Source organism: Cibotium barometz, chromosome 6, assembly GCF_041138505.1.
Source record: "Cibotium barometz isolate CiBa-2024 chromosome 6, ASM4113850v1, whole genome shotgun sequence".
Taxonomy (NCBI): domain Eukaryota; kingdom Viridiplantae; phylum Streptophyta; class Polypodiopsida; order Cyatheales; family Cibotiaceae; genus Cibotium; species Cibotium barometz.
Genome location: NC_141051.1, coordinates 31,706,568 through 31,733,909, shown reverse-complemented (window position 1 = coordinate 31,733,909; position 27,342 = coordinate 31,706,568). Strand labels below are relative to the sequence as shown.

Below are 27,342 nucleotides of genomic sequence, written 5' to 3'. Positions count from 1 at the left end.
AATATACAATGGTTGGTCCATAGTGTGAATCTGACTATATGAGCTGGCGATATAACTATGCTATAACTAAAGTGGCTATAACATAGCTTGTCATCCAGTGGTGGCATATCAGCCATAATCTCACCAACCATGCCAGTGGCATAAGTGTGGAAGCTATCACCCAGGCGGGTCATCAATATCCGCTGGTAGCACTAGTTGAGCTCAATATCTTAACATCATCCCCCTTTATATTATGTTTCTTTCTCTATCTTTGTCCTCTCTTTTATCCTTATCTTACCTCCATCTCCCTTCTTCTCCTCCTCCTCTTTTTCTCAAATCTCTGCCTCTTCTTTCCCTCTCATGTCCTCTCATCCTATTCTCCTCCTCCTCTTCTTCTTTACCTCTCTCTTCCTCTCATGTCCTCTCCCTCTGATTCTCCTCATCCTATTCTTCTCTCCTTCTCTTCGCAATCACTGTTGTTTTTATTATATTACTTGGATCATCTCTATTTGTGAAAATGATTTAAAGAGGGTCGTAGATTATCTAAATCTACTCAATCAAGCTATATGATTTTTACTTTTGAAACTTGAAATAATCATGTACATAGCCCACAATTAGAAAAAACAAGCCTGCAAGGCTGTGATCTACACACTGTGCTTGATCACTCCAAAATTGCCTTGTCGGTACTCTCACCATCTGAAACAAATTGAACCACATTTTGTGGACCCACATACTCAACAACCTCACTCTATATCTCACATAGCACATGAGTAGTTTTTTGTCTCACCCCAGCTTCTGTAGACTTTATGTAGGGAGGATTCCCTCTACATGCTACAAGAATGCCTTCTAATGAATGGCTACATATATCACTCCACCCATCAGTCAGCCCCATTAAAGAGACCCCATACGTGCTCCATTTCTCCTTCACAAGTGCAATGGCCTCATTGATGATGTTATCTCATTCGCGGTCTTCTAACACGCCCATATCTAAGGAGGCACATATATATATATATATATATAGCCCAAAAATATATATAGTATTAGAGACATGATGTATATAGTAGAGACATACAGTAGAGGAGAGAGGGAGAAGGTTGGGGGGGTGGGGGCCTGAGGTGCCATTGCCTTGGCCTTTAATTTTTGTAAGGGCCAAGGCACTGTCGCCTTGAGCCCCACCTCTTTCTTTCTCTCTCTTTGTCCTCTCTTATCCTTATCTCCATCTCCCGTCTTCTCCTCATCCTCTTTTTCTCAATTCTCTGCCTCTTATCTTCGTCTCATGTCCTCTCCTCTAATTCTCCTCCTTCTCTTCTTCTCCTCTTCTCTCCCTCTCGTGTCCTCTCCCTTTGATTCTCCTCCTCCTCTTCTTCTCTGCTCCTCTCCTTCCTTCCCCTCCTTATCTCTCCCTCTGATTCTCCTCCTCCTCTTCTTCTCTCCTTCCTTCCCCTCCTCATCTCTCCCTCTCTCTTCTTCACCTCCTTCTCTTCTTCTCACTCACCTCCCTTCTCCTCTTCTCTTCCTCTCTCTCTCTCTCTCTCCTCCTCATCTTCTTCTCTCCTTCTCTGCTTTTGTCTCCCCTCTCTTCTTCTCTCTCTCCTCCCTTCTCCACCTCTTATCTCCCTCTCTCTCGCTTAGTCCAAGCATGTTTGATGGGAACTACCTCAAAGCGGTGATGGGACCTCAAAATTAATGTAGAGCTACATGAGGGGAGACCTTCACAGGGAGTTACTTGGATTAACTATATTTATAAAAATGATTTAAAGCAAGCCGTAGCTTATCTAAATGTAGCCAATCAGGCTATATGATTCATGCTTTCGAAACTTGAACTAATCACTCCAATTAGACGAATCCTTGCTTTCAAAACCTGAAATAAGCAAACCCATACCCCACAATTAGAAAAAAACAAGCATGTAAGACTACAGTCCGCACAGTGTGCTCGGTCACTCCTCCAAAAGCTTTCGGAATAGAAAATCACCATCCCCTCCACACTGGTTGGCTTTCTCAATCTTCGTATCCGTAATTTTGCTCCATCTCTGAAGAGGAGGTATAGTTTAAGGTAGAATGTCTTTCCAAAGTTCTATGTTAATAAATCCCAAATTGTTAGACATGCTTTTCGTAGGTAAATAAAGCCCCCACGTCATGTGATCTTCCTTCTCATATGCTAGTGTAACATCTTAATCATAATGTGATGGTACACAAAAAATAAAATAAAATAAAAGTTTAGAACTTTTAGTATGCAAGGCAACTTTGTCAATAATTTTTCAAATCTATTACTAGTGTTCATTGTTCAACTCATTTGTGCAATACAAGAAATTTATTATTCAGGTACTCACTTTGGTGTCACATAGTCTAGAGCCTCACCAGCAGATACCAATTGCCTTTATAGAATCATGAGACAAACAATTGTTTTAGCTACTAAAAGTCAAAAGATAAGGCAAACTAGCTTGAGATTATAAACTCGGGAGGACATTGGAGGAGCACTAGCAAGATAATTTAGTTAACCATTGACTCTGCACTGTATGTAGGGATGATGCCCTTGCCAACTCAGAACAAGAGGTCAATAACCCTTAGCTAAACCTATTGCAATAATCAAGAACCCAATACTGATTAAGCTCTTGCTAGATTAAGGTTATGAGTTTTGATTACTTTTTAAAGGGATGAACCACTCAGAGACGAGGAGGTGATGGTAGAATAGATGGTGACCAAGCAACTGAATATAATTAGCAATGGTTTGGGCTCCAATGCCAAAAATTAGTAAGGCAAGTAATAGGATAGGGACCCTCCATGAAGTCATCTAGAAGCTTCTATATACCTTCCTGCATGATGGGTATGGAGGCCGTCATCTCTTGCACATGGCTAAGGAAAAGCTTGACCGACCCTGCCTCTTTACCTGTTTATGCCTACCACAGCAGCCAAGGTCTGTGCGCAACAAGTACATAGAGGGCACAGCCCCCCCACAAACACAAAGACCATCACACTCATTTGGACGGACTTCACACACCGATGGTAAGAGTGCCTACAGGGCGCCCACAAGTCACGCAGGAGTGATATGCCACTTCTCTCTGCACCTGGAGCCTGGGACCTTTTCTCACCTGAGGAGACCAAGACATTGCGGCTCTTTGGATGCGTGTGCATGTGGTGGTGTGGGGGGGAATACAATCTTGTACATGCTTACCTTGTCTCCCCATCCACCAACCACTTGGTATGATCACCATCCAAACAAGGTATTAGAGCATGCGCACATGCACACACGGATGAGCACGCGCACAGGCCAAAACAAGCATCAGACCAACGATCTTAAGACAAGAATAAGGAAAAGGATGGGGTTATGCAATGGATTAGCCCACTATAACCCTATCTGACAACTGTAATATTAGGTCATGTCATATGACATATGTTACTTCCTTGGAACACGGATTTAGCAACATAGAGTTCTCATTTCTCTATGTGAAGCATGTGGACAAAATATTGCAGGCAAGTATTGTAGCATTTCAACATGCAAATCAGTCAGTACACATGGATAAAGGAGTCAACTATGTGGACTATCTCATATGAAAAACACACTTACTCTCTCCGTGAGTACGAGAACCATCCATTCTCCTCACTAGCAAAAAAAAGTTGGAGCGTGCGAATGTGCAAACTGGCATGCACACGCACAGGCCAAAACACTCATATCTGAATATACAAAACAGTTACGAAACAAAGGTATCTTAAGACCAGAAAAAGGAAAAGGATGGAAGTATGCAATGCATTAGCCCACCATAACACTATTCAACAATTGTCATGTCAGGGTCATGTCATATGACTTACATTACACGGATTTGGTAATCAGAGGTTACATTTTTCAATGTGAATTATGCCAAAAGAATATTGCAGGCAAGTAATATGGCATTTCAACATGCAAATCAGTCAGTACACACATGGATAAGGGAGTTAACTATGTGGATGTAAATGCCACATCTTACAACAACATGGAGAAGCTTCTGTACTTGCTGAGACTACAAGGGCAGATTTTCCTTTTAGGTTGACCATTAAATTGTACATCTTCAAGAGCTAAACTTGCAAGTAGCCAAGAGGATTTCAAAATTGAAGAAAAATAACTCGAGGATTGTTCTAGGGTCTCCAAGATCCTTATAGCATGGACCAAAATAATTTGCACATCCAAGAGTCTGCAAGTGTTACTTACACTGCATATTCAAGCCCTCATGGCATAACCCAGACAACGGCAGCATTCATTAGCATATGATGTCTCTCTCTGGCACATATAGCAGCTCCAAAGGTAGTCTTCAAAATATCCTTGAGTTCAGATAAACATTTCCATGCAACCATACACGCTTTTCAGGAGGCTGGAGTCAATTTTCAAGATCAGGCCTAGACTTCTGTCCAACATACACATGGATCCATGAGTCGCTTGAAATAAATATAGTCCAGCGTAGCTTACATGAATGCTAGATTTGTGTTTGCTTATGCTTCATGATTAGCAAGTTCAAGAATATGCCACTATCCCAGTGTGTGTGTGTGTGTGTGTGTGTGTACGGATGCGCACTCTCGCATGCGTGGATGTAAAAGTGCAGTGACATCCATAGCATATACAAGTTCATCAACTTGACAGTGTATCCCGGCATCTTCTTCACACCGCATTCTCACTCCCACTTTTCTGCCCTGCTGCAGCATGTATATTTGCAAGCGTCACCAATGCTCCAACATTTTCAGAGTCCACTTCAAGTATATTTTCTCCCACATGCTCAGCCGACTTTACATTTTCATGCATCCTGCAGGCACCTAGCAATGCCGTCAAGACCACGCTGGTTGGCTGAAAAGGCATTTTTTCAACTAGCTCGACCGCCTCCTCCAGGTGCCCCACCCTGCCAAAAAGGTCCACCATGCAAGCATAATGCTCAGCTCTTGGTGCCACACCATGATCGCGACTCATGGCATTAAAGAAGCAGCGGCCTTCAGTTAATAGGCCAGTTCGGCTGCAGGCAGCAAGCACACCAAGAAAGGCTATGTTGTCCAGCTTCAAATCTTCTTCAGATATCTTTTCAAACAACTGGAGGGCTTTCTTACCATGTCCATGTTGAGCATATCCGATGATCATCATAGTCCATGAAGCTGCATCGCGAGCTGCCATCATATCGAACACAGCTTGTGCATCCTCTAGACTGCCAGACTTGGCATACATGTCAATTAAAGTGTTCTCTACACCAATAGATGGCATAATGAGTCCACTTTCTGATACCTTAGTGTGAATTATCTTGCCGTGTTCCAATGCTGCCAGATTAGTAAATGCTTTCAAAATGGCCATGTAGGCTTCCTCATTGGGCCTTACACCTTCTTCCATTTCCCAAAAAAGTTTAATTGCCTCCTCATATCGCTCTTGCTGGACATAGTTTGTGATCATCACAGCACACGAAACCTCATCTCTGTCCTGCATTGCATCAAATACTTGGCGAGCGCCATCTAAATTCCCACATTTAGCATACATGTGAACCAGACCATTCTCCAACAAGGTATTTGGTTTCATTCCACTTTTCAAAATAAGTGAATGGATTAGCTTACCTTGTGCTAGGGCTGCTACGCCAGTGCAAGCTCTCAAGATGATAACAAATGTGACATTGGTTGGTTTTACACCTTCTCGTTGCATCTCCCAAAACATTCTAATAGCCTCATTGGGATGTTCATGCTGTATGTACCCCGCAATCATTGCATTCCACGAGATTATATCCCGCATAGCCATCGTATCAAACACCTTACAAGCAGCTTCTATGCTACCACATTTGAAATACATGTCAATGAGTGTATTTTTTACTACAAGACACATTTCAAAGCCACTTTCCATGACAGAAGCATGAAGGCGCCTTCCCTGTCCCATGTCTGTTGTCCTTCCACATTCGTTGAGAATGCTTGCAAAAGTGACCTCATTTGGTGCTGTACCTTCACACTGCATCTGCAAGAAAATCTTGAAAGCCTCATTCCCAACCCCATGCTGGGCACATCCAACAATCATTGTATTCCAAAGGACCACATCTTGTTTGTTCAACTTATCAAACACCCTGCGGGCGTTTTCCACAGCTCCACATTTCGCATACACGTCAAGAAGCGAGCCTCCCACAAATGGGTCCAACTCAAGGCCATTCACAACAATGGAAGTATGAAGCCATTCACCTTGCAGCAATGCATCTTGGTTGGCACATGCTTTAAGAACACTTATGAAGGTTACTGCATCTGGCTGCACTCCTTCTCCATCCATCTGCAGAAAGGCCTTCAGAGCCTCATTGTCCTCATTCTGCTGAGCATAACCCGAAATCATTACATTCCATGAGACTACATCTCGGCTGACCATCCGGTAAAACACCACTTGTGCATCCTCTATATAACCACATTTTGAATACATGTCGACAAGAGTGTTCCCGATTAAGGTATTTGACTCACAAGCATTCTCCAAAATGCTGCGATGGATCTTTCTGCCTACTTTGCAGTTATCCAGACTAGTGCATGCCTTGAGAACCCCAACAAATGTGACCTTGTTCGGCTTTGGGCCTTCAAGTTCCATTTGGTCAAAGAGTTGTAGTGCCTCATTGAAGTTCTCAAGCTGCACATAGCATAAGATCATTGCTGACCATGAGATGACATCCCGTCTAGGCATGTTTTGAAACACTTGCCATGCATCCTCCATGCTCCTGCATTTGGTATACATGTCAATGATGGTGTTTCCTACAAAAATGTTCGGGTTGATTCCACTATTCAAAAACTGAGTATGAATCTGCTTCCCCAAATTCAAAACTGTTAACGTGGCACATGCATTTAGGATGCTCACAAAGGTGACCTCATCTGACTGTGTACCTTCTTGTTGCATTTGCAAATAGAGCTCGAGAGCCACCTCTGCTTGCCCATGCTTGGCGTATCCTGCAATCATCATAGTCCATGTAACCACATTCCGCACATACATGTGGTCAAAGACTTCACGTGCTGCAAGCACATCCCCACACTTTGCATACATATCGATAAGACTGTTCCTTAAGCGGTTGCCAAGATTGAATCCTCTTTTGACGATGTGGACATGAACTTGCCGTCCCTCTTCCAAGGCTTTCATGTTGATGCATCCTTGCAAAAGAGAGAAATACGTATCAAAACTGACTTGAATGCTAGCTTGGTCCAAGAGATCCAGCATATCCTTCAATCGCTCCTCCTTAAACAATGTAAGGAGGTTTCTGGAGGCGCTATCAGTGTCCTCTTCTTTGTTCGATACTACTCCACAAAAAGAAGCAACAAAAATGGTGGTGCAAGCATTCATACCATGCTCATCAAGCGTCACCCACCTGTATGCAGAGAACGATCTCATCAATCGATGAGGTTGATAGTTTGCAACTTATGTTTCATAATAGCTCTAACAGAAGTGTGATTTCCTTAAAGCACCTTGAATGCACACAACTGAAATATACAAAGAGAACAAAGAGAATGACAGCAGAAGGATTTATTCTCTCAACCTGACATAGTGTATGTTACTGGAGTGAACAAAGATGAATATTTGCGATGAATATGCTGAAAATTGAACTTTCTACCAGCATAGAGCAAGAAGCTAATCCTCAGACTGACTTGCGTTAATTGCTGTTGTTCGGGTTGAATCTGCCATTCTTTTTTTCTTTTCTTTTCTTTTTCGTGAAATGGTGTTTTATAAAGGATCATGACCATGCAAACCTGTACATTAATAAGAAAGCCTCCTAGCCAAATAAGCATCCCAGATAAAAGCATCAAAGATGAGCCAGCCGAGCCGCCGTAGACCATAACGAAATAACATCTGCATCCAGTAGCTGCGCTGAGAGGAGAGAAGAAAACTGCCAAAGCAGCAAACCGCGGATACGTAGAATGTGCCCATGTATTCCAGACAAGGAATCAAAGATGAACCCATTCCGTGTAGTCCAAATATGCCAAAGTCCTGTCCATCTAAGGAAATGGAATATCACAAGGTGATTGTCCGAAGTAATGACTTGAGGACAAATCCCAAATATCCACTGATGAGCCGAAACAGTAGACCGCCTCCCAAACGTGAGAGACAAAAGACCAAATCTGACAGGCCACTGGACAACTCATGAACAGATGCATAACTGTTTCAGTGCATGTCGTGCAGAAGAAGCAAGAGGCCAATGTAATTTTACGACGGCTGAGCTGATCCCGTGTAGGTAACCCTCCCACCAACATCCTCCAAATGAAAACCTTACCTTGGTAAGGGAGTTTAGACTGCCAACCACGCATAAGAGTTTTCTGCCACCATGATTTAGACTTGAGCAATCCCCACACCTTATTGGCCTTGGCTGAAACCCAATCTTTCTCTGATACGAGCTTATGATAGACCTGGTTAGCTGAAAGTGATATCAAGTCACCAGATTTACATAGTGCCCAATCAAGCCAAGGCTGATCTGCAGATGGCCGAGGCAATGGAGTAAAAGGCTCAACTGCATGCATGATGTCAACCCATAGATATCAGAAACCCTCACTGCAAACTGTAACCTCCACTGGCTGTTTTGACAAGGCTCCGCTAACACCAAAGGAAACCATAATGGTCTCAGAAACCCTGTTGTCTCTGATAAGCGTGACTGGCTCTTTCGTGAAGCTCTTGAATCTGCCATTCTCTCTCTCTCTCTCTCTCTCTCTCTCTCTCTCTCTCTCTCGTTGAATTTGCCATTTTGGAGAGTGGTATACCATCTATTGGGGGCTGATGCTCCTCTCATGTTCCACGTTCCTGGTATTCCATGATGAGATTCCATGGACAGTTTTGTATCACCCCAATGAGAGAGCTATGTTTTGTTTGTATTTTATTTTCCGTTCCATAATGAGATATGCCATCGACATTATTGTATCACTTTGGTCTCATAGGCCCATTGGGTTTATAGTAGACGCTTATATTCTCTCTCTCTCTCTCTCTCTCTCTCTCTCTCTCTCTCTCTCTCTCTCTCTCTCTCGGCGGCAGGACATGGATACCACCCACACCAGCGGTACACTGATTGATCGTGCGATTGAGCTTGGGTGGTCCAAACGCTCACGACTACGGAAGAGGGCATCCCAGCATAGACGGAGGTTGCAGCGGCGGATTCGGATTATTCTTGCGAGACATGCGGGACACCCAGTCAGGGTGCTGACTACAGAGGATATTGAGGAGATCCGCCAGCGTCCGATGCGGCACATATTATGAGATGGAGGCACCTCCATAGTGTACCCCCCGTCCCACATGATATTGTATTCCCTCATTGTACTCCACTCACCTCCATAGCGTACCCCCCCCTCACTATATTCACACCCTATAAGGGTTTCTTTTTACATTCCAGTTCCAGTTTCATTTTCTAGGTGCCAGTAGTATCATCTTTATTTTTCATTTTCTGGTTTTTTATCCAGACATTGTATCAGATCCACCATGATGTAACTTTTTGGTCTCATAGGTCATTATGGCCTTTTGAAGACGTTAATATAACATTTCATTTCATTTCTCTCTCTCTCTCTCTCTCTGCAAAAAGGCTTGTTCAAAATATGTAGAATGCGGAGAGAGGAGTCCTTTTTGAGGGCATATGCTTATATGATGCATATGAACAAGCACCAACTCCAGGGGCACTTTTGTCCTATGGGTTTTTCTCCATGGATGTTTGGTGTGAAAGGATTATACATGCAAGTACTTCTCCCTCTCTCTTTCTCTCTCTGCTGTTTTCTACCGCTATTTCTTGCTCGTAAGGGTTAAGCCTAACCCAACAGTGGTATCAGAGCCCAAGGTTTATCCTCCCTTGTCTGAATCTAATAGCAACCCAAATTTTCCATACATCGTACACCCGCACAACGCCCGTACCTATTAGTACATCCCTACATGTTGTTTGTACACCCCCGTGCGGCAAACATACATGCTGTCTGTACTATCTGTACCACCCGTACTACTGTTTGTAAGGGCTATTGTGCCAAATCATTGTAATATTGTCTAGGCACCCATTGAACAGCCCAATGTGGACAGAGTTATTGGGTTATTGTGCGAACACACTTAATGGGACATTATTATTAGGGTTGGTAGAGTTGGTAGCCAACTCACCAACATTAGACACTATAAATAGGAGTCTAGGCTTTAGCCATATTTATTCATTGATCAATCAATCATCATTGAGTCATTGAGAACTCAGGAGTAGTGTTACCGTTGAGTATCTCTATTCAACTTATATATATTTCATGTTAGTACTACATGGTAGAGTAGGTCATCTCTCTCTACTGTGTATTGAGCATGAAGAAGTTGTTTGTGCATAAGTCTTTGATTAGGCACTAAGGATAATCAACCAACTCATAAACATGCTTCCGCAAGCACCCATGTTACATTTGTCATTGGCAGCAAAGACCTGGTCACTACCACTGTCAAAACCCCATAGGATCTCCTCGTAGAACGCTCCTGGTTCGAGACTCGAAACCTACAAACAAACAAGTAAACAAGAAGGGGGGTGCAGACCTGACTCACCTCCCAACCTCGACAGCCGTGCGCAAGCCCACAGTCTTGGCTGTCCCCACCGAGCCTGAGCTAACTAACCAATCTCTACCTCGTGACATCCCATACCGGCACGAAGCTACCCTCGCGGACCTCGAGACTGCTGCCGGCCTCGGCTGCATAAAGCAGGTGCACGTCTGCACTAGATCCAGGCTCCAGACCATAGAGCTCTCACAAATCACACGAGACTATATAACTAATGACTAACCTTGGCCACCCTTTTATAGGCTCTTGGCCGGTCATCGGGCGGCCACACTTGGGCGCCCGCCCGTCCATACTTGGGTGCCCGCCCGTTAGTCTTTCCCTAACTCAGCTCGCCAATCAGCCTACCTAGCTCCAAGCTTCCCCAAACCTAGAAGCTAGTCTTGTGTGCGTGTAGTACACGGTAGATACACATTGTGCATATGACATACTCCCCTTCCTCTAAGAGCTCAGTCCTTAGCTCACTAAAAAGCCAGGGTAATCTCTTTGAAGAGTAGTCAATGTCTCCCATGTAGCGTCCTCCTTAACACGATCCTTCCACTTGATCTTGTATTCCGTGATAAGCGTATTACACAATCTTCTTTCACGAAATCCAAGAATCTTTTCAGGTTCGTGTGGAACAAATGTCATGTCCTCGACATCTATGATTTCTTGAGGAGTAACTAATTGGTATGTTCCACCCAGTACTTCCTTAAGTCTACTGACATGAAATACAAGATGAGCTTTCACATGAGAAGGCAAATCCAATGCATATGCAACTGAACCAATCCGTCGTGTAATACAAAATGGTCCACAGTATCTAGGGGATAATTTCGGAGATCGACCTGTGTAAAGTCTCGGAATCTGTCATGTCCCTGTGAAAATGAAACAGCACAAGTGTGGGCATGGTGGTTGCACAGTCAGAATATTGAATGATTCACATGGGGGGTGCCCGGACAGAGTTAAAGATGTGTGGACATCCCTAGGTGTGAAGGGGGGAACTAGAACATTAAACTTTAATGTTTATTAAAGTTGCCCCTAGGCCTTAGTGACCCCTAGGGACTTTTTAAGTTTGGGGCCCTAGGATTTTTATGGGGAGGAGGCCACTCCACTTTTGGAGTGAGTGCTTCTCTCTCCTCCCCCTCTCTCTAGCTTTTGGGAAAAGGAGTCGTGGAGGATTGATGCGCTTGTGTACATGCGTGGAAAAGCTAAAGAGAAGAGGTCGACTGCTGATTAGGGCTGCTGTTGCTGTTTTCTGTGTACTCTGTGCTGGAGCAGGCCGTACAGCAGCCGTACAGTGCTGTACGAACAGCAGGTACTGCTGTGGACAGGCGGCGCAGATAACCAGAGAGGATACAGAGCTATGGGACAGAGACAGGCGGCTGCAGCTGTTGAATTCAGGCTGTACAGGCTGTACGACTGCAAGTACAGTTCTGTACTTTCTGCAAGTACAATGTACGACTAGTTCTGGTGCAAGAACAGGTGCTGGGCAACACTGTTGCAGACGGCGCAGGCGACCAGCAGCACATCAACAGGCAGCTACTTCTGGTTTTCTGCAGAAAACGGCCCATACAGTCAAGTACAAGCAAGTACAATCAAGTACATACAAGTACAGTGCTGTTTTTCAGATCTGTACTTTCAAAGACAGCATAGAAGTGAACACAAGGAGGAGGGTACAGACAAGTACAAACACGTGTGAAGCAGGGTTGTGGAAACAAGTGCCTGCAAGTACAGATTGGTACCGTTGCTTCCTCCAGTGCTGTTTCACGAGCTGAATTTGGTAAGCTCCGCTTCTGTTCATCTATCTCTCTTTCTACTACTTGATGTCTGTTGCAGATATGAGCTATCTGGCCCCTTGTGAGAGGAGGGGTATGGCAGATTGACAAGGGTTGAGACAGAGTTTGGACAGTACATGTATGTATGAGCTGAGATGTTGTATCATGCACTTGAGTTATGCCAAATGTATGCTCATGGCTGCCCTGCTTAGTGGTCTTGGCTGATCAGAGGGAGGCACAGTGTGTTATTGTGAAACACAGATCTGTGTGCATAGATCCTCTGTGCTAAGAGGGAATTGTGGGCCGTCAGATTGGACATACAAGTGTAATCTCTTGGCTGATTTTTGTTGTACTCAGCCATTCATATTTTTGGAATTGAATAAAGAAATACCGCAAGGGGCGCCAAGCTTTGGGGCCAACAGGTGTCGCTTTGTTTTCAGATTTGGGCACTCTAGCTCCAATCTGTTTTGTTTTCACATCTAGACTACAAGTGGACGGGTGACTGCTAGTCTACCGCACTCTGGTTTCTATCAGAGGCCGGTTTCAAGGTTCCGTCCCCGGGACCAATCATCAACTTTCTGAAGGGGGTGAGCTCGTGGTTGCTTTGAAGAAAGCCATTGCTGAAAATTCAGCAAACATGTCTGATACAGAGGATGAGTACTTCTATCATGAAGAAGAAGAGCAAAAGACTTCTCCTGAGAGAGATGTATCTGAGGATATTTTTGCAGGAGAACAGGCTGCAGATGTTGAGCCTTATGAGGATGTAACACAACCAGAAGATGTGCACGGTAAAGAGGATGATGATGCTCGGTTCAAAGATCGTTTGGCTAGTGTTATGGATACTTTTATGCAGCTCACACAGAGTGAGAGATTTGCTGAATTTATGAGATCCCGCATAGAGCCCCGCACAGAACCCGAGAAAAAGAAGAAGAAGGTTCGTTCAAAGAATCTTCCTCAGGGTCATAGTGGTGCCATCCCACAGGAACCATCTTTTGGCCAGTTTCCGAATATGAAGCATGCTTATGGAGCAAACTCTCAGAGTTCCTTCTATGGACAGCCACCTATTCCTCAGCAGAACATGCATCCAGGTTACTTTGGTGGTGGCTCGGTGTTCCAATCTATGACTGGGGGTTACCCTCAGGGAGGCATGGGTATGTACGGGCCTTTTGGAGCCAATTTTCAGCCTGGCATGCAAGGGAATATGTATGGTGGTATGCAGTCCGGTATGCAAGGAAATATGTTTGGGGGCATGCAACCTGGAATGCAAGGCAATATGTTTGGTGGTATGCAGCCAGGTATGCATAATGGAATGTTTGGAAACATGGCTGGAATGTATGGTATGCCTGGTGTGGGAATGGGAAATGTTGACCCAATGATGGGTATGAATGTTGGGGGTAGCAATCTTGCGAAACCACTTCCATATGATAATCTAACGCCTATGGGAAAGGCGAAGGATTACAAGGAAGGGGGAGCTGCAGTGAAGTTTGACACATTCAGTGGGGCCAAAGATAAACTTAAAGCACTTACCTTTTTACAGCAGTTTGATGCTGCTTTTTCTGGTTGTAATTACACAGAGTCCTCTAAGGTGAGGAAAGCCGCCACTTTTCTCAAGGGCAATGCTTTGCAGTGGTGGTCTACTCTTCTTTTGCAGGGCATAGCACCCACTACATGGGTCCAATTCAAACAGGTTTTCTCTTCTGTATGGCTCACATCTACATTTGAGGTGGATGTTATGACCGCATGGCACAAATTGGATGCTTCAAAGTGTGATAGTTTGGAGGATTATAACAAGAAGTTTTGGGAAGCTTTACTCCCAGTGACTTCTTACCGTGCTGTGCCATTATCTGAGCAGGTAGAGAAGTATTGTTGTGGGCTGCCCAAAGAGGTACGAGATTATTGTATAAAGACGAGTAACGAACATGTCACAGATGATTGAAAATGCTATGACAGCTAATGCGTTACTCACAGGTGGTTCATCTGGGTTTAAAGGCAGTAAGAAATTGAGCAAGAAAGCTGAAAAATTTGGGCATGCTTCTCGTGATGCTAAAGGGTCTTCAGAGATGAAGTATAAGAAGTTGCCAATGCCCAAGAGGACTTCTGAGGAAAGACAGGTTTTGAGAGATGCTCATAAGTGTTTTTACTGTACTGAAGAGGGGCAAATGTCATTCAATTGTCCCAAAAGAAAGTCCCAAAAGGACTCTAACAATAAAGGAGAGCCCAAGCCAAAGAAACAAAAGCCTTCTGCAGGCTTAGTTCCTGATCTTGTGGGGGAGCAGCTAGGTGGTGAAGCTACAGAGTTGTGCAGGGCATGGGGCAAAGTGAGTGTGTGGGAGAAACAGGAATTAGGGTTAGGTTAATGTGGGAGACATACACAGAGAGAACAACAAGTCAACTCATGATGGCATGAGTGTGTGACTCCCCTATCACACATGTATATTGCACTAGTACACATAGTGCACTTAGTACATTAAAAGTACTAAGTGTACTATGTACTATAACTTATGGGCTTGTACACACTATAAGGGTGGGCATAACGCCTTTACCCCAACAACCTTCCACTTAAAGGCAAAGTGCCCTTAAGTAAAGGAAAAGAAAAATCAGCATGTACATGATAATATACAAGGCCAAATCAAGGCTGAGACTGGCCTCATCCAATGCCCATCAAGTGTCTGCAACAATGAGCAAACCGCTCCGGAGGCAAACTCTTCGTCAACAGATCAGCCGGGTTGTCATCCGTATGAATCTTAACAAGCTGAATTTGCTTGTTCTCTATCACCTCTCTGATGAAGTGATACTTCACATCCACATGCTTCGTCTTTGCATGAAAGGCAGGGTTCTTTGCCAACTGGATGGCACTCTGACTGTCACAATGCAACAATGGAATATCCCCTGTATAGCCCAAATCAACCACTAACCGAGATAGCCATAATGCCTCCTTGCAAGCCTCTGTGGCTGCAATATACTCGGCCTCTGTAGTAGATAAGGCAGTGCACTTCTGCATCCTGGATATCCATGACACAGCACCTCCTGTGAATGTAAACACATAACCGGTAGTAGACTTCCGGTTATCTGGATGACCGGCATAATCTGAATCCGTGTAACCATGCACTAATGCATCCTGTTTGCCAAAGCAAATGCACAAATCCTGTGTGCCCTTCAGGTATCTCATGACACCTTTCACTGCTTCCCAATGCTTCTTGCCAGGGTTGGCCATGTATCTAGAAACCACTCCCACTCCAAATGCAATGTCCGGCCTAGTAGCAACCATGGCATACATGAGACTGCCACAAGCTGAAGCCTACGGAATCTTGGCCATATCAGCCCTGTCTCTATCTGACTGTGGGCTGTCCATAGCACTGAGTTTCACATATGGAGGCAAAGGAGTACTAGTCTTCTTCCCCCCGTCCATATTGAACCTCTGCAAAACTTTGCCAATGTATTCCTTCTGAGACAAATACAACACATGCTGATTTCTGTCCCGAAGTATCCGCATACCCAAGATGTGATTTGCATCACCCAAATCCTTCATATCAAAGGTTTCATGCAGCCTCTTCTTCAAGGCATCCATCTCTTTACGAGATTTCCCGGCAATCAACATATCATCAACATACAAAATGAGAATCAATAGACTGCCATCCAAAGCTTTCTTGGTGTACAAGCAGTGATCTATGTCACTTCTCCTGAATTTCTGTGATTTCATGAATGTATCAAATTTATGATACCATTCTCTTGGTTCCTGTTTGAGCCCATAAAGACTCTTTTTCAGCTTGCATACAAGCTTCTCCTTTCCACTCACTGCATAACCCTCTGGCTGCTGCATATATATCTCCTCACGGAGATCACCGTGAAGAAAAGCAGTCTTCACATCCATCTGAATCAAGTCCAGATCATCATGCGCAACCAAAGCTAACACAGCTCTAAGTGTGGTCATTTTGACCACTGGAGAGAAGATCTCATCAAAGTCCACACCATATTCCTGCTTGAAGCCCTTAGCCACTAACCTGGCTTTGTATCTTGGCTTTGCATCTGGTGCAACTTTGAGCCTGTATACCCACTTGCATGGCAAAACCTTCTTGCCTGCAGGCAAATGCACCAACTTCCAAGTTCCATTTTTATGCAGAGAATCCATCTCTGACTTCATGGCACGCTCCCAAAGAGCCTTGTCTGCCCTCTGTAAAGCCTCCTTATAACATGAGGGCTCTCCACAGTCAGTGAGCATCAAGTAGTCAACCCCTGGAACAAACCTGTCAGGGGCTCTGGAGGGTCTAGTGGACCTCCGTACCCAATGACCATCATTTGCAGGTTGCTGTCCAGCCTGCATATCACCCATTGGTGGCTCCTGTTCCATGCCATAAGGCTGAAATATCATGCCCGGTATCTCCTCTAACTGTGGTATATCCATAGGGATATCTTCTGCCATATCTGGCTGTCCATTTGGACCATTTTCAGCACCATTTAAGGGCTGGTTTTCCTGCTGTAATGGCTGATTTACAGCCCTTTGTTGTTGTCCATGATGTCCATCATCATCAAAGATGACTCTGTTAGGCTCCTGTTGCCTTGCAGGCTCCTTATACATGCATGTTTCATCAAAAATGACATCATTGCTGCGTATAATGAAACCGGCCTCTGATAGAAAACCAGAGTGCGGTAAGAGCTAACACCCGTCCACTTGTAGTCTAGATGATAAACAAAACACAGATTGAGGCTAGAGTGCCCAAATCTGAAAACACAACGACACCTGTTGGCCCCAAAGCTTGGCGCCCCTTGCGGTATTTCTTTATTCCATTAAAATAATATGTATGGCTGAGTACAACATAATAACCAGCCAAGAGTTTACACCTGTAGTCCAATCTGACTGCCCACAAATCCTTCTCAGCACAGAGGATCTATGCACACAGATCTGTGTCCTCAAGCAACACACTGTGCCTCCCTCTGATCAGCCAAGTTCACAAAGCAGGCCAGCCATGGGCATACATCTGGCATAACTCATAAGCATGATACATCTTCTCAGCTCAACATACATGTGCTGTTCAATCCCTGTCTTAATCCCTTGTCAATCTGCTATACTCCTCCTCTCACAAGGAGCCAGATAACACATACCTGTAGCAGACATCAAGCAATAGAAAGAGAGATCGATGAACAGAGTCAAGGCTTACCAAGTTCAGCTCGTGAAACAACTCTGGAGGAAGCAACAGCACCAATCTGTGCCTGCAGGCACTTGAACCCACAATCCTGCTTCACACGTGTGCTTGCACTTGCCTGTATCTTCCTCCTGATGCTCACTCCTATGCTGTCCTTGGAAGTACAGATCTGAAAATCAGCACTGTACTTGATTGTACCGCCTCGGGATGCGTGCCAGGCGTTGTACTTGCAAAAACAGCCTGCTGTCCACTTCTGTACCAGCCTGAATCAGCCTGCACAGGTCTGTCCAGCACTCAGAAAAGCACCGTCTGCACCTGTATGCACTGTATCTGACTGTCCGTACACTGTACGGCAGTCGTACAGTATGGTTTGGGCTGGAGAACAGGTTGTACAGCCTGTTTGGAGCTTCTGCGCAGCAAAAACAGCAACTGTCCTGTGCGCCGCCAGCAGTAGAGGAGAAAGAGAGAGAGAGAGAGAGAGTCTAGCACTGGCCGTACAGTGCTGTACGGCTGGTTTGCCTCAGAAAAACAGCAGCACACTTCTCTTCAGCAGTCGCCTCCCCTTCCTGTGCTTTTCCACGCTTGGATACATGCGCATGAAGGAAGCCTCTCCTTTTGCTACACGACTCCCCAAAAAGGGAGGAGAGAGAGTGAAGAGAGAGAAAACCTCCTTCCCAAGTTAATCCCTAGGGCCCAACTTAATAAGTTCCCTAGGGCCACTAAGGCCCAGGGGCAACTTTTATAAACATTAAAAGTTAATGTTTTAATGTTCCCCCTTCACACCTAGGGTTGTCCACACATCTTTAAACACTGTCCGGGCACCCCCCATGTGAATCATAAAATATTCTGACCCTGCAACCACCATGCCCACACTTGTCCTGCTCCATTTTCACAGGGCCATGACATACCCCCCTCTTGAAAGATGGCAAGCGTCCTCGATTGCATTCTGGTGATGCATCAAAATATTCAAAGTGAAATATACAATATGGCAAGATCAGCGTCCCAATCTCTCTGAGCCACACACATGTATCATCATTCACTGCAAAGCAATGGCATAGTAATAGTTCAAGTTGTATACCACTGTGAACCATACATATCCACAAAAATTTCCATGTGACTAGTACACATATATCATAGAAGTCCCATAAACAGATGTACTGTCAGCCTCAGTACCTTCGGATGAGATAAAATCTGCACCAAGCGACCTCTAGATGTCATCTGAGCCTGTCTGTATCAAGGGAGTGGAGGTGCTACCCCCCTCTTGAGCATCAGGTAATGCTCCAGACCCATGCTCTGCTGAACCTGAATGAGCCACAATAAGAGTCGGCTCTAACTCAAAGGCATCGAGATAAAGCTGCAAAACCTGAGGTGAATCTGTTAAGTCACCTTCCTCCATCCACTTCGCATCCATCGGTGAATAGTTCTTGAACTTCACAAGATAGCGACGGGAAACTTTACCTCGTACCTTCCTTTCTTTATGTGCCAGTATCTGCTCTGGAATCAGAACCTCATCAAGTTCCTCAACTTCCGGCTGAGCCTCATCTGATACATCCTCAGGCACATCCCCACGGAAAGGTCTAAGAAGACTCACGTGAAAAGCATTGTGAATCCGCCAGTGATCTGGTAACTTCAAACGATAGGTTACCTCACCAATCTTTTCCAAAACCTGAAAAGGCCCATAATATCGCATACTCAACTTAGGGAATAAGCGCTCTTTACCCTTCATCTTCTTGAGTCTAGCCTTTTCAAAACGCAAAAGAACCCAATCACCCAATGCAAACTGTAAATCACGTCTGTGACGGTCTGCGGCTTTCTTTTGCTTCTGCTGAGTTTTCTGGAGGGCCAACTTAACTCTCCGATAAGCTTCATCCAAGCTCTCCACATACTGATCAGCCTCAAAGATCTTATCCTTTGTATGCAAAATGGGTGGAACCTTCTTCCCTCCTTCTACAATCTCAAAAGGCGCCTTGCCTGTCGAGCTATGTACAGTGTTGTTATATGCAAACTCCACCAAAGGAAGATACTTTTCCCATTGTTGCTTGTGCTCTGACACATAACACTTAAGAAGATCCAACACTGTAGAGTTAGCCTCTTCTGACTGACCATCTGTCTGTGGATGAAATGACGATGAAAACTTGAGAGTTGTACCCATGTTGTCAAACAACCCTCTCCAAAACAAACTCGTCATCCGTGGATCACGGTCACTAATGATAGACGTAGGCAAGCCATGATACTTGAAGATGTTCGCCATGAACAACTTCACCATATGATCCACTTTAATTGTCTTCCTCACGGGAATGAAATGAGCCTGCTTACTGAACCTGCATATGATTGTCCAGATACCATCATTTCCCGTTTGTGTCCGTGGAAGATCAAATACAAAATCCATGGCAATGCTCTCCCAAGGTCTATCCGGAATAGGTAAAGGCTGTAATAACCCTGGTGTCTTCTGACGGTCAAACTTTACCTTCTGACATACGATGCATTGCCTCACAAAGGCGTCAACATCTCTCCTCAAGGTTGGCCAATAAAAGAAAGTCTCCACTGCTTTGACCGTGGCGTCAATACCTCTATGACCTGCATACGGTGGAGCATGACTTTCAATCATAACCTTGAGTCGCAATGGCCTGGTAACACACAGTCTGCCATGCATCAATAAAAACCCATCTCTGAGAGTGTAATGCTCATGCCGCTGACCCTCAGACATCTGATCATACAACCTTTCAAAATCCTCATCATGGGCATACTGCTCTTTCATTTCATCAAGCTCATGATGATAAGCAAGTGAAACTGCAGAGACCTGTGGCTTGCGTGACAAAGCATCTGCCACTACATTCTTTTTGCCTTCCACATGCACAATCTGGAAGTGAAACATTGACAAAAAGTTTGCCCAACGCATATGCTTCTCTGAAAGCTTAGTTTGCGTAAGGAAGTAACGCAAGGTCTGATGATCTGTCTGTACAGTGAAATCAGCCCCAAGCAAGTAGTGTTTCCATGTAGAAAGAGCGTGAATTACAGCCAACATCTCTTTCTCATACACCTGTAAATGCTTCTCAGCATCTTGCAAAACTCTACTCTCATAGGCTATCACATGTCCCTCTTGCATGAGAACTGCACCAATGCTACTTCCACATGCATCACACTGGACAACAAAAGCCTTTCGGAGGTCCGGTAACACCAATACTGGGTCCGAAGTAAGCTTTTCTTTGAGCTTTTTGAATGCTGTAATTTCCCGATCAGCCCATCTAAACGGAGTTGCTTTCTTCGTCAAAGCATGAAGAGGCGAAGCAATTTCAGCAAAGTGCCGTATGTAACGCCTGTAATAGGAACACAATCCTAGAAAGCTGCGTACATCATGCACAGTCCTCAAAGCTGGCCAATTAAGTATTGCTTCCACCTTTGCTGGATCCATACGGACTCCATGACCAGACACAATATGCCCCAAGAAATGTATCTCCTGCAAGAAAAACTCACTCTTCTTGCCATTAACCACCAATCTATGGTTTCTGAGTTCTGCAAACACAATGGCCAAATGCCCTCTATGCTCTTCCTCAGTTTGTGAATGCACAATCATATCATCAAAGAATGTGCCCACAAACTCTCTATGAGGTCTGAAGATCCTGTCCATCATTCTGTTAAATGTGGCAGGCGCATTCGTTAAACCAAAGGGCATAACCAAGAACTCATACAACCCAAACGTGGTTCGGAATGCTGTCTTATGCACATCCTCGGGTCTAATGCGTATCTGATGATACCCGCTTTTCAAGTCAATACGACTAAAAACTGTGGAGCCCTGTAAGCGGTCCAAGATGTCATCGATCCTCGGTATGGGGAATCGATTCTTGATGGTATTCTTATTCAGCGCCCTGTAATCAATACACATGCGCCAAGAACCATCCTTCTTCTGCACTAAGAGCACAGGTGAGCAAAAGGGTGATGAGCTAGGCTGAATCAACCCCTTATTCAACAGCTCCTGCACCTGACTCATAATCTCTTCCTGTTGGGCTGCACTAACACGATACGGCGGTCTATTCGGTGGAGTACTACCAGGAATCAGATCTATGGCATGATCTTCTGGCCTCTCAGGAGGTAATTCTCCTGGCAATGACTCGGAAAAACAGTCTTGAAACTCACTTAAGAAATCAGCCCTGTCCTTATCTAACATTGACAAATTAGACTTAGACTCATCATCCTGTGCATCCTTTACATAAATCAAGTACGCGGAAAGATGCTTTTTCATTACTGATGAAATCGCCGAAGCGGATACAATAGGAACAGATTCCCCTTTGAGTTTTACATCCAATACATGCTCTTTCCCTCTATGAGTCAGAGTAATTGTCCTATTGTAAGTATCCACCACCGCATGTACCCTGTGGCACCATGGCATCCCCAACAAAACATCACAGCCATCCAAAGGCATGATGAAGAACTCTTCGCTGTCCACATAACCCTGCAAATGAAGCCGAAGCTTCCCAATGATAGGAGTAACAGGTTCTGCATACCCTGGACAAGCCATATTTGCCTCATGTAACGGCCCCATTTCCTCTGCGCGAATCCCCAATCGGCTAGCCAAATCTGGTGAAATGAAGTTGGCTCTAGCACCTGTGTCAAAGAAGATCAAAGCATTCTGATCTCTCACTTTGCCCCATGCCCTGCACAACTCTGTAGCTTCACCACTTAGCTGCTCACCCACAAGATCAGGAACTAAACCTGCAGAAGGCTTTGGTTTCTTTGGCTTGGGCTCTCCTTTATTGTCAGGATCCTTCTTGGACGTTCTCTTGGGACAATTGAATGACATATGCCCCTCTTCAGTACAGTAAAAACACTTTTGAGCATCTCTCAAAGCCTGTCTTTCCTCAGAAGTCCTTTTGGGCATTGGCAACTTCTTATACTTTGTCTCTGAAGACCCTTTAGCATCACGAGAAGCATGCCCAAATTTTTCAGCTTTCTTGCCCAACTTCTTACTGCCTTTAAACCCAGATGAACCACCTGTGAGTAACGCATTAGCTGTCATAGCATTTTCAATCATCTGTGACATATTCGTTACTCTTGTCTTTATACAGTAATCTCGTACCTCCTTGGGCAGCCCACAACAATACTTCTCTACCTGCTCAGATAATGGCACGGCACGATAAGAAGTCACTGGGAGTAGAGCTTCCCAAAACTTCTTGTTATAGTCTTCCAAACTATCACACTTTGAAGCATCCAGCTTGTGCCATGCTGTCATAACATCCACCTCAAATGTAGATGTGAGCCATACGGAAGAGAAAACCTGTTTGAATTGGACCCATGTGGTGGGTGCTATGCCCTGCAAAAGAAGAGTAGACCACCACTGCAAAGCATTGCCCTTGAGAAAAGTGGCAGCTTTCCTCACCTTCGAGGACTCTGTGTAATTCCCACCAGAAAAAGCAGCATCAAACTGCTGTAAAAAGGTAAGTGCCTTCAATTTATCCTTGGCCCCACTGAAAGTGTCAAACTTCACTGCAGCTCCCCCTTCCTTGTAATCCTTCGCCTTTCCCATAGGCGTTAGATTATCATATGGAGGTGGTTTCGTGAGATTGCTGCCCCCAACATTCATACCCATCATTGGGTCAACATTTCCCATTCCAACACCAGGCATACCATACATCCCAGCCATGTTTCCATACATTCCATGCTGCATACCTGGCTGCATGCCACCAAACATATTGCCTTGCATTCCAGGTTGCATGCTTCCAAACACATTTCCTTGCATACCGGACTGCATACCACCATACATATTCCCTTGCATGCCAGGCTGAAAATTGGCTCCAAAAGGCCCATACATACCCATGCCTCCCTGAGGATAACCCCCAGTCATGGATTGAAACACTGAGCCACCACCAAAGTACCCTGGATGCATGTTCTGCTGAGGAATAGGTGGCTGTCCATAGAAGGAACTCTGTGGGTTTGCACCAAAAGCATGCTGCATGTTCGGAAACTGGGCAGGAGATGGATCCTGTGGAGTGGTACCACTATGACCATGAGAAAGATTCTTCGAACGAACCTTCTTCTTCTTTTTCTGGGGCTCTGTGCGGGGCTCTGAGCGAGACCTCAAAAATTCAGCAAATCTCTCACTCTGTGTGAGCTGCATAAAAGTATCCATAACACTAGCCAAGCGATCTTTGAACTTAGCATCATCATCCTCTTTACTATGCACATCTTCTGGCTGTGTTACATCCTCATAAGGCTCAACATCTGCAGCCTGTTCTCCTGCAAAAATATCCTCAGATACATCTCTTTCAGGAGAAGTCTCTTGCTCTTCTTCTTCTTGATAGAAGTACTCTTCCTCTGTATCAGACATGATTGCTGAATTTTCAGCGATGGCTTTCTCCAAAACAACCACGAGCTCACCCCCTTCAGAAAGTTGATGATTGGTCCCGGCAACGGAACCTTGAAACCGGCCTCTGATAGAAAACCAGAGTGCGGTAAGAGCTAACACCCGTCCACTTGTAGTCTAGATGATAAACAAAACACAGATTGAGGCTAGAGTGCCCAAATCTGAAAACACAACGACACCTGTTGGCCCCAAAGCTTGGCGCCCCTTGCGGTATTTCTTTATTCCATTAAAATAATATGTATGGCTGAGTACAACATAATAACCAGCCAAGAGTTTACACCTGTAGTCCAATCTGACTGCCCACAAATCCTTCTCAGCACAGAGGATCTATGCACACAGATCTGTGTCCTCAAGCAACACACTGTGCCTCCCTCTGATCAGCCAAGTTCACAAAGCAGGCCAGCCATGGGCATACATCTGGCATAACTCATAAGCATGATACATCTTCTCAGCTCAACATACATGTGCTGTTCAATCCCTGTCTTAATCCCTTGTCAATCTGCTATACTCCTCCTCTCACAAGGAGCCAGATAACACATACCTGTAGCAGACATCAAGCAATAGAAAGAGAGATGGATGAACAGAGTCAAGGCTTACCAAGTTCAGCTCGTGAAACAACTCTGGAGGAAGCAACAGCACCAATCTGTGCCTGCAGGCACTTGAACCCACAATCCTGCTTCACACGTGTGCTTGCACTTGCCTGTATCTTCCTCCTGATGCTCACTCCTATGCTGTCCTTGGAAGTACAGATCTGAAAATCAGCACTGTACTTGATTGTACCGCCTCGGGATGCGTGCCAGGCGTTGTACTTGCAAAAACAGCCTGCTGTCCACTTCTGTACCAGCCTGAATCAGCCTGCACAGGTCTGTCCAGCACTCAGAAAAGCACCGTCTGCACCTGTATGCACTGTATCTGACTGTCCGTACACTGTACGGCAGTCGTACAGTATGGTTTGGGCTGGAGAACAGGTTGTACAGCCTGTTTGGAGCTTCTGCGCAGCAAAAACAGCAACTGTCCTGTGCGCCGCCAGCAGTAGAGGAGAAAGAGAGAGAGAGAGAGAGAGTCTAGCACTGGCCGTACAGTGCTGTACGGCTGGTTTGCCTCAGAAAAACAGCAGCACACTTCTCTTCAGCAGTCGCCTCCCCTTCCTGTGCTTTTCCACGCTTGGATACATGCGCATGAAGGAAGCCTCTCCTTTTGCTACACGACTCCCCAAAAAGGGAGGAGAGAGAGTGAAGAGAGAGAAAACCTCCTTCCCAAGTTAATCCCTAGGGCCCAACTTAATAAGTTCCCTAGGGCCACTAAGGCCCAGGGGCAACTTTTATAAACATTAAAAGTTAATGTTTTAATGTTCCCCCTTCACACCTAGGGTTGTCCACACATCTTTAAACACTGTCCGGGCACCCCCCATGTGAATCATAAAATATTCTGACCCTGCAACCACCATGCCCACACTTGTCCTGCTCCATTTTCACAGGGCCATGACATATAATCTTTCTATTTATGGGATCCCAAAGTCTATACCCCATTTCACCTCTGTCACCATATCCTAGGAATATGCATTTGTGAGACTTAGGATCAAGTTTGGTGCACATTTCCCTGCGTATGTGCACGTACGCAACGCAACCAAACACTCTCAAGTGCTTGTATGACGGAGGCTTCCCTGTCCATACTTCTTCTGGCACTTTCCCACCAAGCCTCGTGTTAGGTGACCTGTTTATAAGGTGAACGGCTGTCATAAAAGCTTCAGCCCAAAAACCATGAGGTAATGCAGCATGTGACAACATAGAACGGACCTTCTCTTGAATGGTCCTGTTCATCCTCTCTGCTGTCCCGTTTTGTGGAGGATCATAAGGAGTAGAGAGCTCCCTCTTGATGCCTTTAGCATCACAAAAGTCCTGAAACTGTTTGGACATATACTCTCCACCATTGTCGGAACGCAAAGCCTTCAGTGTTTTGCCAGTTTGATTCTCAACATGAGCAACAAACTTCTGAAACACTGAGAATGTATCACTCTTCAAACGAAGAGGATAAACCCACACCTTGCGTGTGGTATCATCAATAAAAGACACAAAATATTTTGCCCCTCCCAAAGAAAGCTGAGGCATCTCACATACATCTGTATGCACAAGCTCTAACTGAGCATCTTTCTGTCCAAAAGCTTTCTTGTGGGGGCACTGTAGTTGCCTACCATATATACAATGCTCACAAAACTGAAAACTTGAAAACTTTAGAGAAGGCAAGTAACCCAAACGAGACAATTGCTCCATTTCTTTGACACTCATGTGTCCCAACCGGCTATGCCACAGAGATTTCCGGCAGCTCGGTTGCATTTACATTAGCATGGTGACAAACACCTGCATGCATGAAATATAGAGTGTCCACCTTAGAGCCTCTGGCAACAACCAGTGAGCCCTTACTAATTTTCCACTTTCCACTACCAAATGTGGTAACATAATCAACATCATCAAGCTATCCAGTAGAAAGCAGATTCTTCTTGATCTCAGGCACATGCCTGACATCATGGAGCATAAGCTGTGAGCCATCTGAAAACACAAGCCTCACATCACCTCTGGCAAGAATCTTGCATGCATGGTTATCACCCAAATAAACCACTCCTTCATTGCCAGCAGTATACTTGACAAACAAGTCTCTGCAACCTGTGACATGAAAGGAGGCACCTGAATCAATGATCCATGAGTGCATACCATGACCACCTGTAAGAAGTGAATGGGCATCAAGTGAAGACGTAAATAGGACCTCATCCTCACTGCCACCTGCATGTGACACATTGATTTCTTCAATCTTGACTCCACTTTTGCCCTTTGGCTTTACATCTTTGGCTTCATCTTTCTCTTTGTCTTTGCCTTTTCCCTTTTCCTTTTGATCATTTTTCCATTTGTAGCATTGCTTTTTAATGTGTCCCTTCTTGCCACAATAATGGCATTCCAAATCCTTTTTGGAGCGAGACTTGCTCCTTCCCCTTTCTTGGCTTTTTTCCCTTTGCTGGGATCTCCCACGTGCATTCATTGCATTGGACTTTCCAACAGAGTTGTTTTTCCTGTTCATCTCTTCTTGAAGAAGAGCACCCTCAACATCTGCATATGACAGCATAGCATGCGAATTGCTAGTGGCTGTCCTGAATGTGTCCCAACTCTCTGGCAAAGTGCATAACAGAAAAGTGGCTTTGAACTCATCGTCCATTGCCAACTTTTGATTAATGACCTAGCTGACAATACCATTAAACTCATTTAGATAGGCTGTCATAGACGCCCCTTCCTTCATCTGAAGACCTATGAGTTTCTTCAACCAATACACTTTGCTTGAGGCACTTTGTTGGGCATACAAGTCCTGCAATCTCTGCCACATTCCCCAAGCTGTCTTCTCTTCACGAATGCTGAAAAGTAATGAGTCTGACACAGACAACATGATAGTAGATCTTGCCAGCTCATCCATATCTTCCCACTCTTCAGCAGTAAGAGAAGCGGGCATCACACCCCTTTCTTTGATAGGCTTGTGCTGCTTTTTCTGGAGCAACACATTGTAGCACTGGGTTTGCCAAATATCATAATTATGCGAGCCTTCAAGCTTCTTGATGTGAAGCAATGAAGAGCTCTCACCTGT

The 27,342-nt window shown here is 44.9% G+C and overlaps 1 protein-coding gene across 1 annotated transcript in view; it reads right to left on the bottom strand.

Moving 5' to 3' along the window:
* Positions 1-3,796: 3,796 nt before the first annotated feature.
* LOC147637642 (pentatricopeptide repeat-containing protein At3g16610-like) overlaps positions 3,797-27,342 on the bottom strand; it is a 73,088-nt gene continuing 49,542 nt past the window's right edge. The window contains exon 2 of the mRNA XM_086799467.1: positions 3,797-7,295. Within this exon, the coding sequence (XP_086655593.1) occupies positions 4,607-7,295 (2,689 nt within the window). The 3' untranslated portion in view covers positions 3,797-4,606. The remainder of the gene's footprint in view (positions 7,296-27,342) is intronic.